We start from the raw sequence: 10,147 nt of genomic DNA, 5'->3' as shown, positions 1-10,147 counted from the left end.
TGGGTAGAAGTTTAACTTTCTCACAAACAACTCTGACTCTTTGGAAAGGTCATGACGCTATGCTAAAAAACTGAGGTTAACAATAAGCCTCTTTGGCCCTGGAAATTGAATATCCATCACAGTAGGAACTCCTTACAGGCAAGGGCGGAAATCAAATCATTAGAATACCTATATTACCAAGTCAGCTGTATATTTTACTTGGAAAATCAAGTTACTAAAAATGTGGTATAATTATAGTTTGCAAGAAGAGTTTAAAATAATGAGTATTTAGCCATAGATAGGTATGTCTGATACTTGTCAATGCAGTTCCCACGCTAGTAAACCATACTGTAATCTATCCACTCCCCCACTGTCCAAGGGCATTATTTTAGTCATAGTCATACTTTATTGATCCCGGAGGAAATTGGTTAATTTTGTGGACCTTCCTTTAGTCCACAGAGTGGTCAATGCGCCAGGGCTGAGAGTTGCGCGTGTCGGGGAAGGGGCGTGAGGAGGGAGGCCGGCGCTCCCACGGCCCGTCGGAGGGGGGAGATAGCGGGGTTGGCGTGGCGTGGGACATGTTGCTGTAGAAGCAGCTGCGGAGCGCGGGCGGGCGGTCGGTCGGACGGGGAGAGCTGCCGTTCCGCGCGAGTTTGGAGCGCGCCCGGAGCACCCAGACCCAAAGATGTCCACAGCGGCAACCTGCCTCGTCCTCTTCACCATCATCTTCTCTGCAGAACCGCACAAAGGTCAGAGCGACTGCAAATTAAAGCTCAGTAGTTTGAAGGACAATTTGCGAGGAAAGTTTCAAAAACTTGTCAGATAACTAATGCATAAGATAGGGGTGGGCAATGGAAAAATCGTTTTCTTTATGAATAGTTAAAGTAATTCGAGGTTTATCATCGTTTGACTTTTTTTCCCAGAAATTTAAAGAAAATTTATTTTCTGTTAATGACACTTTGCCTGTTGTGCTTTTGAGAGTGTGTTAGATCTGGTTTAACAGTCATCATGGCACCAGATAAAAGTTTATTTTTAAAAAGCAGTTTGATGAGCTTATTTGCCCCATTACACTGCTTGCTGTCGTTCTTTTGTATTGTCCGTGTATTCCTGGAATTGTCAATCTTTTCAGGAGAATTATGGTTCTAGTGGTAATTTGGGATTGTTTCTGATTTTGTGAATCAGGCGGAAAAGAGAGTTGTCAAAACACTTAAGTAAAAACGTTCATTGTTAGACTTAACATTGTTTAAAAAAATCTATGAGAAACAGTTCTGAGAATAGATTTTACCGGTCCGTAATGTTTAAAGTAACTTGAGTTCTTTTTGATGAATATTGGTTGGTTGTTGAGGTAAGTGCGGCCAAAATGGTGGGTGTCGCACGGCTGCTTTTGGTCAGACTTGGGCAATTGTATAATACTGAGTTCACGGGGGTTGACCTTTGGAAAGTGTGCGTAGAAAATTTGCTGGACGCAGTACAAATTTAATTCAGTTTCTTTTAAAGTTGAATTATCTAGTGGCTGGAGATTGATTGTTGTTTAGTTCGATTTATAAATTATAGTGGGGTGCGACAATGCTGGAGAATCGATGTTTATAAACAAATAGCAATAAAAATGCTTCCCTAAGGATAATTTTTAAAATGCTATACGGATACACTAATGTTGTTACATTCATCTAAACTGTTACTTATTGATTTGTTTGCCAAACGGAATCTAATAATGTGTAAATTTCTAACACCTGTCTCATTGAAGGTGGCTAATTTGGAATAACAAACTTTAAATTTGATACAATAATAAGGTTTAATTCCAATTCAAAATTCAAATAAGATGGAGGACACTTGGATATGAAAAGTCTCTGCAGTGGGATTTGTATTACTGTACAGGTCAGATTTTGGGCAATTCAAATTTGCCAGAAATATGTAAACAATTGTAGTGCTGTTTATTCAAATAATTTGTTAAAATCTGTTTTTGAAATAACTTTATTTTGTACATACATTCAAGATGCAGATGTTATGCTGCATATTTTGTAACTAATTCAAACTTAATATTTCAATGGGAATTTAGTTTAGAAAGTAATCAATTTGAAACATTTTAAAAAATTGAATAATTACTGCTGAAGCCTGATCAGATTTGTTTTAGGGGTAAGTTTCAAATTAACAAAAAAAGTGGAGATTACAGCACATATTAATATTTTTGAACATGAAAACGGCAGATTGGGTTGGGTCCAGCTTTTTCTCAAAAGGGAGAAAATGCATGGAAGTCTTGTTCTGTCACATTCAGCTTAGTTGGAGTCATGATGGGCTCGTTTTTGGTTAACAGCACAGGCGGGTTGCCAGAAAAGTTGGAATGCACTAACCCTTAACTCAGTCTGACTTGGAGTTTTATGGTTCATACGATGTGGATCCTGGTGTAGAATAGCTAGGACAACAGAAGTAACCACATATTTGCCTGGCAGCTGAAGTTCCATTGGCTCACTAGCCACACAGGGAGGACATGAGGTCAAACTCAGAGACTGATTTAAGTAAACAAAAATCTAGGCTGAAGCTCCATTGCGGCACTGAGGGATTTACACCTTTTGGCTGAGATAATAAACAAAGAGCAATATGGTCTTTAGGTGGGTGCTGTAGGCCAGGTGACACTGCTTTGAGCAGGAGAGTTATCATAGAACCCTGGTATTTTTACCTTCATTTCATATTTCTGAACAAAGTATTAGTTACTATTACTTATTGATACTTGATTCATTGAGGTAAATCAGAATGTTCTTGAGATTATGGAAGTCCATGGAAGGATTTGTTTTTCTTTATCGTGCAGGAAGACACACTGAAGTACTTTACATTCTAGTTTTCTGACCAAAAATCCACTTGTACTGGACGGATTAAATCTTTGAAGGACAGAATTAAAATAGCACAGAAATCTCCTAAGTGGAAATCTGCCCTTGTAAAGATTTAAGTTAAACTAAAACCAAATCAAACCCAACCAGACTGTGTTCACTCTGAAGTCAAGCCCTTACAATATTTTTTCTTGATGCAAGGATTCATTTCATTTTATTGATAGACACTGATGCAAAATGAGTCCTTATGTTCATGCATGAAAAAAAAACATTGAAGTCTGGATTGAATTAGTCCTCTGCATCTCCACCATGAATGCGTGATATTGCTTCGCTGTGGCACTGAGGCAAGAGCCTCACTGTATGAAGTTAAATCTCATCTGCTTCCTGCCTGTGTGCCTAATACAGCTGCTGACACAGAGTCCAATTGACTTGGATAAAATGCAGAGCCAGGTTGTTATGGCATAGTCTAATCCAACTTGAGCCTGAAAATTTTGGCAAAATATCAATCTGATTCAATAGGAATCCATACATATAGTTAGGTCTCTCCTGTCCTGAATTTGGGAACCTGGCTGGAGATTATTTGGAAAGACAATGAATGAGGTTATAGAGGGATTTTAAAATGAAGTATGGGGTTTCTTAAAAGAAGTGCTGATCTTGATGGGTGCCAGTTCAGGTCAGTGAGCACAAACCATCTGAGTTTGGATCTAAGCAACAGTGCTTTTGATGATCTGAAATGGAGAACAGTGCGGTACAACAGCCAGGATTACAGTGGAATTGTTTATTTTTGTTACTGCATTGGCAGCAAAGCCAGCATTTATTGATTATCACAATTGCTCTTGAGAAGTTGGTAATGAATTGCTACCCTGAACTGCTGCAGTACTTCCAGTGAAGGTACTAATAGAAAGGCTTTGGTTATCAGCAGGTTAGACACAGCAAAGGATACCCAGTGCTGTTAACATGGCTGGTTCATTTGAGTTTCTGGTCAATAGTGAACCCTAGGATGAGATAGTTATGAGAGTGAATACCAACTGCAGATGATTAGACTTTACGTTGTTGGAGATATTTTTTTTGCCAGCAGTTCTGCAGCATGAATATTACTTGTGACTTCCCTTGTAATGTTGTTCAGGTCTAACAGACAAGTATTTCATTTGCTGAGTTGTAAATAGAATTAAAACATTGTACAATGATCAGTGAGCATTCCCTCTGATATTATGATGGAAAGGAATTGTGGATGAATCATGTTATATTTTGTAACTTTAAAGCACAAAGCTAATTGGAAGAAAAACAAAGGAGTCTGGAATGCGTATGTAACTTCGTTTTACTTATCATGTGCCGGTGTAATGATATATGCCATTCACATACTTTGTACATAACCATAATGAATTGTTTAAAGAATACTTAACCAAACAACGTATTCATAATAGTACTGAAATATTAAATACATAACCAATCCCTGGAATTCAGCTCTTAGGTCTACATTTGGATTAAGGGTGTGAACTTTGAAGCAGATGATTCTAGTGGGGCCCAAAACGGCCGTCATTGAACAGGTTATTTGTGACTGCTACTTGACAGCACTGACAAAGGCACCTCCCTCACTTTGCAAATGATTGAGGATAGTGTAGACTGATTGGGCAGTAATTAGCTGGGTTGAATTTGTCTTGATAACTGTGGACTGAGTCATGGATAGGTTTAGGAAATGGTTCAGAGCTTAAGCAGGTCAGCTATACAATGCATGGATTCTTGGCCGGGAGGTAATCCTGGGAGTAAAGTGACACTAAACTGTGTGGTCTGGTTTAGTTGTTGCATGTTGCAATGGAGATAAATGGATTTTATGAATGGAAATAAAGATAATAACTTTAGCAGTGCAGTATTCATTTGATAGGAATTTCTGCGCATCTGGTATTGCATATCAATATCCATGACTCAAGCAAAAAGCTGACAATTTAGATGCAGTAGTGACATTGTGCAAGGTTTGTCTCTGTGCCAAAACTGATAGTAAATGTTTAGATAATAATTTTAAGCATGAACTGATTAATTGGTATCTTAGTACATTGCCTGTTCAGGTGACATCACCTCTACAAGAAGCAATGTACTCCTGGATTTGCCATATTACAATAAAAAGGTGCTGAACTTAACATTTATTTTGTCAGTACAATAAACTCCCCTTTTCTTAGTTCCTTTTTAGATGGACTGTAAGTGTAAGTATAGATAAAAGTGAGAGAGATAATATGTTCCCCACATGATCCCACAGACATCAATGACCAGCTAATTTGTTTTATGTTTATTTAAGAGGTAAATATTGGCCTCAGCACTAACTGAATTTACTGCTCTGTGAATAATGGTGTGGGATTTTCATTGTAAGCTTGAATCACTGAATTATGTGATGTCTTGTCTCAGAGGCTGACTTTCCAACATCTTTCATGAGGGTGAACCCTCACAAGGCATCATTCCCTGATAGTGCACAGTATCTGGTAGGGCACAGGAAACCTGTGCAAACCAACTGGTTGGAGTGTTCAAGGACATCTTCAGTCTCTCACTGCTGCAATTGGTGGTTTCCACCTACTTCTAAAGGGCATCAATCACACCAATGTCTAAGAAGAGCAGGGTGAGCCACCTCAATGACTATCACCCAATTGCATCCACATCTACTGTGATGAAGTGCTTTGTGATGTTGATCATAGCCCAATTTAACTTTTGTCTTAATGACGACCCCCCGCTGCAATTTGCCTACCGCTACAATAGGTCTACAGCGGATAGAATCTCACTGGCTCTCTTTTGGCCTTGAATCACCTGGACAACAGCAGTATCTACTTCAGGCTCCTGTTAATTCATTACACCTTTGTGTTCAACACCATCATCATCTCAGTACTAATCAATAAACTTCGAAACCTGGGCCTGTGTCACTCCCTCTGCAATTAGATCCTTGACTTTCTTATCAGGAGACCACAGTCAGTGTGGATTGGAAATAACATCTCCTCCTTGCTGACACCACCAGTGCACCTCAAAGATGACAACATAGCTTGCTGCTCTACTCTGTCTACATCCACGACTATGCGGGTAGGCACAGAGTAACACCATCTATAAATTCACTGATGGCATAGCTGTTGTCAGGAGAATCTCAGGTGGTGACTGGAGTGAGATAGATCATCTGTTTGAATGATGTCCCAATGACAACCTTGCACTCAATGAATGTCAGTGAGACCAAGGAATTGATATAAATTTAATAAATAGTGCAAAAAGAGAGCAAAAATATTGAGGAAGTGTTCACTGCTTATTTCAGGAAGAGCAAGTTGAGGGAGCACACAACAGTGCTCATGAGTAGAAAGGGTGAGCAGTATCAAACTCCTTGGTGTCAACATCTCTGAAGTCCTGTCCTGGACATAACATATTGATGCAATTACAGAGAAGGCACACCAGTGGTTATAGTTCATTTGGAGTTTAAGGAGCTTTAATGTGTTACCAAGGACTCAATCAAATTTATACAAGTGACCGTGGAGCACATTCTAACTGGTTGTATTTCTGAATAGAATTGAACGGCCACTGCACAGGATCAGAAAAAGCTGCAGCCAAGGTTGTAAACTCATCCAGCTCCATCACTGGCACTAGCCTCCCCACCGTTGAGGTCATCTTCAAAAGGTGATGCCTCAAAAAGGTGGCATTCATCATTAAAGACCCCCATCACCCAGGATATGCCCTTTTATCAGTACTACCATCAGAGAAGATTTACAGGAGCATGAAGACGCATACTCAACAACTTGGAAACAGCTTCTTCCACTTTGTCATCAGAATTCTGAATGGTCCATGAACAACACTGACACTACCTCACTATTTTTGTTCTCTCTTTGCATTACTTATTTAATTTATATATACTCTGGCCACCTGTACACCTTGTTAATGCAAAGGTGGGCAAATCCACTCAGTGCCCACTTTGTTAGGTACAGGAGATACCTAATAAAGTGAACACTGAGTATATTTCTGTATGTTTGTAGTATCCTGTTGCTGAAGTCCATCCACTGCAAGGTTTGACGGGTTGTGCATTCAGAAGTGCTCTTCTGCACACCACTGTTGCAATGTGTGGTTATTTGGTTTAGTGTTGCCTTCCTGTCAGTTTGAACCAGTCTGGCCATTCTCCTCTGACCTCTCTCATCAACAAGGCATTTTTGCCCACAGAACTGCTGCTCACTGAATATTTTTTCTTGTTGTTTTGCGTCATTCTCTCTGTAAACTCTGGAGACTGTTGTGCCTGATAATCCCAGGAGCAGATTCTGAGACATTCAAACCACACCATCTGGCACCAATAATTATTCTGCAGTCAAAATCACTTAGATCAGGGGTCCCCAACCTCTTTTGCACCGCGGGCAGGTTTAATATTGACAATATTCTTGCGGACCAGCTGACCAGGGGGGTGGGGGGAGGGAGTGTTCAAGTAGGGTTAAACTCACCTCAACATGTCTTTTACAGTTAGGGTTGCCAACTGTCTCACTCCCGAATAAGGGACAAAAGTAGTAATCAAATCCCAGGACACTTTGCCCCAGGAGACTACAATGACCATGAAGCCTTGCACAGGCACCTGTGTGCGCATGCGTGATGTGCGCATGTGATGTGCACTTGCGCGTACGTGCCGATTTTTTTTCCCCACCAATCAGTTTTGCCTTCATCTTCCCGACTATACTGTACATACATTATTTCTACTTTACATGGGCTGTGTATTATATCATTCCTGCTTTTACTATATGTTAGTGTTATTTATTTTCGGTTTTATGTATTTGGTATGATTTGTTAGGTTATTTTTTGGGTTTGGGAACGCTCAAAAAATTTTCCCATATAAATTAATGGTAATTGCTTCTTCACTTCATGGCATTTCGGCACAAAAGGTTTCATAGGAATGCTCTACCTTAACGGGGGAAATATGGGACAAACCAATTTAGTCCAGTGTACAGGATGTCCTGACAAATACGGGATAGTTGGCAACCCTATGTTTAAGTTCAACAGTGCATGACAGGGAATAAGGAAAGGTGCAGCTGGCTCATATTGTTTCCTCGTGGCCCGGTAGCACATGCTTTGCGGCCTGGTACCGGTCTGCGGCCCGGTGGTTGGGGACCACTGACTTAGATCACGTCTTCGCCATTCTGATGTTTGATCTGAACAAGAACTGAGTCTGTTGACCATGTCTGCTTGCTTTTATGCATTGAGTTGCTGCTGCGTGATTGGTTGATTAGATGCATCGAATGAAGTGGCCACTGAGTGTATTTGAAAACAAGAAAGATACAGGACTGCGGAGAGAAAATGGGGAAATGTGATGAGAGTGAGACTAATCTGACGCAACAGGCAATGGACTTGTTCTGTGAATGGTATATTCTAAAAAAAGATTTCAACAGCGTTGAGGGTTAGGAGGAATATAAATGAAAGTGGAACTGAGGCCAATGTTCAGATTAGCCATAATACTTAGCCTTAAATTACCTCATTCCACTTCGATTTCTTATGCAGTTATAGGGCAAATTAAGGTCTATATATGGGAAGGTGGTTTAGTTTGATCTTTGTGAAAAATTTTAATAAAGGTTTGGCTGTTTTCCTTCTGGAGTAATATTATCGTAAGGCACTTGGAGGGCACAGGTGTTTATTTTAGAGCTGAACATCAGGCTGTCCCATCTGATTGCTGACTTTATGTATTTATCACTGCTTCAAAGCTGCACAAATATTTTTTAAAGAAATGTGGGTTTTGCATGTAGCTTTAGTAAAATGAGTTCTATCCATTCTGATTTAGATCACCTAAGAGTATTTTAAACTTTTAGAATTATGAAACCCTTTTGGGTTTTTAACCAGTCAAGATTTTTGAAGCTTTGCTTATTTTACTGACCTCAGTGTGAGATAATGTAGCATTTTCACATGTTCGCAATTCAGTATCATATCATTTCATACGATTGTAATTTTTTAATTAAAAATTAGATTTTTTTCATAATTCAGTCACAGTGATGCAGTCAAAACACATTTCTAGCATTGCAAAGTCTATCATATCCAAGTCCATTTTAGTGCAGTGATCAAAATGGTCATGGTGTTGCTAAATTATAGTAATTAGAATTTTGCCAGTTGGTTCAATAACCAGATGGTTGAAGGGAAGTTTATTGTTCTTGAACAGTTGATGTGAGTTTGTTGTTGTGGCACCACACAACCTTGTGTTCTACTTCACTCTGGTAAACTGACTCCTCATTGCTTGTAATTTGTCCAACATCGTTAGTGTCACTGGCAAATTTGAAGATGGCTTCAGAACTGGGGCTAGCTACAGAGTCACGTGTATCGAGAGTAGAGCAGGGGACTAGGCATACAGCCTCGAGGTAAAGCCATGCTGATGATCAGCAAGAAGGAGATTTTGTTACCAGTCTTCACTGATTGAGGAGTGCTGATGAGGAAGTCAAGTATCCTGTTGCAGAGGGAGATACAGAAGCCCAGGTCTTGAAGGTGTCAATATCTAAATTTGCGTGTCAGGAAACATGGAAAAATAGCGTAAGTCTGAAGTCATGTCTGAAATTTAGAGCAACCATCAGTTTCCCTGTGGCTCCACTCTGTATATTTTCATTTCTATCAAGGAGAGGAAAAGTTCTTTATCTTAAAGGAAAGATACAAAATGTGAGACACTCCTCATGATTGGTTGTGCTTATTCCTGTTTTCTGTGGTTTTCTCTTCCAAGCAGTTCCTTTTAGATTTAGATTTTAAGAAAACAAATGTGCAAGAACCAGCACAAAGCACTTGTTTAACCTGTGTGGGGAGGAGAGTTGCTTTGTGGGGTTAAGTTTCCAAATGATTCACTGTCAATGGTGAATCAGCTTCATAGATCTGATAAACACTAGGTTTCATAGATACTGGAAACCTTGAGCAGCGCACAAAATACTGGAGGAACTCGGCAAATCAGGTAGCATGTACGTAGGGGGTCGATGTTTTGGAAAGGTCTCAGCTTGAAACATTGATTCTTTTTAAATTCCTCCCTCCTCAACATGGATGATGCCAGATTTGCTGAGTTCCTCCAGCATTTTGTGCATCTTGTACATCTATAATGCTATATTTGAGCAGCCTTGGCTAAGAACATTCCTGTGGTGACAAAACTTTTCCATTATTAATTCAATCTTGCTGTATTTAGTTTAATATCTGAAATTCAGTCAGACTTCATGATTAAGGTGGCAGTTCATTATGTCACCACAAGGCATGTTCAGAGCAGTATTTGAAAATTCATGTCTATGCTCTTGACAGATCACTTTAAATTTCCTGCAGGACAACTGTGTAAGTTTTTTCGTGTGCAGTGGCAGCTGAATATCACTTCTCATCTCTGCGGCACCACTCCAGCCCCTTTGTTC

The 10,147-nt window shown here is 39.8% G+C and overlaps 1 protein-coding gene across 4 annotated transcripts in view; it reads left to right on the top strand.

The window, feature by feature from the left end:
- Positions 1-544: 544 nt before the first annotated feature.
- Positions 545-10,147, top strand: part of fndc1 (fibronectin type III domain containing 1) — a 200,525-nt gene continuing 190,922 nt past the window's right edge. For 2 of the 4 annotated variants that reach the window (XM_072265368.1, XM_072265373.1), the window contains exon 1: positions 546-728. In XM_072265368.1, the coding sequence (XP_072121469.1) occupies positions 665-728 (64 nt within the window). In that variant the 5' untranslated portion in view covers positions 546-664. Of the gene's footprint in view, positions 729-10,147 lie in introns of all 4 variants that reach the window. The other 2 variants (XM_072265367.1, XM_072265372.1) reach the window with 2 other exon arrangements.

This window comes from Mobula birostris, chromosome 8 (assembly GCF_030028105.1).
Source record: "Mobula birostris isolate sMobBir1 chromosome 8, sMobBir1.hap1, whole genome shotgun sequence".
NCBI classification, from domain to species: Eukaryota; Metazoa; Chordata; class Chondrichthyes; order Myliobatiformes; family Myliobatidae; genus Mobula; species Mobula birostris.
This window is presented reverse-complemented; position numbering and strand designations above follow the sequence as displayed.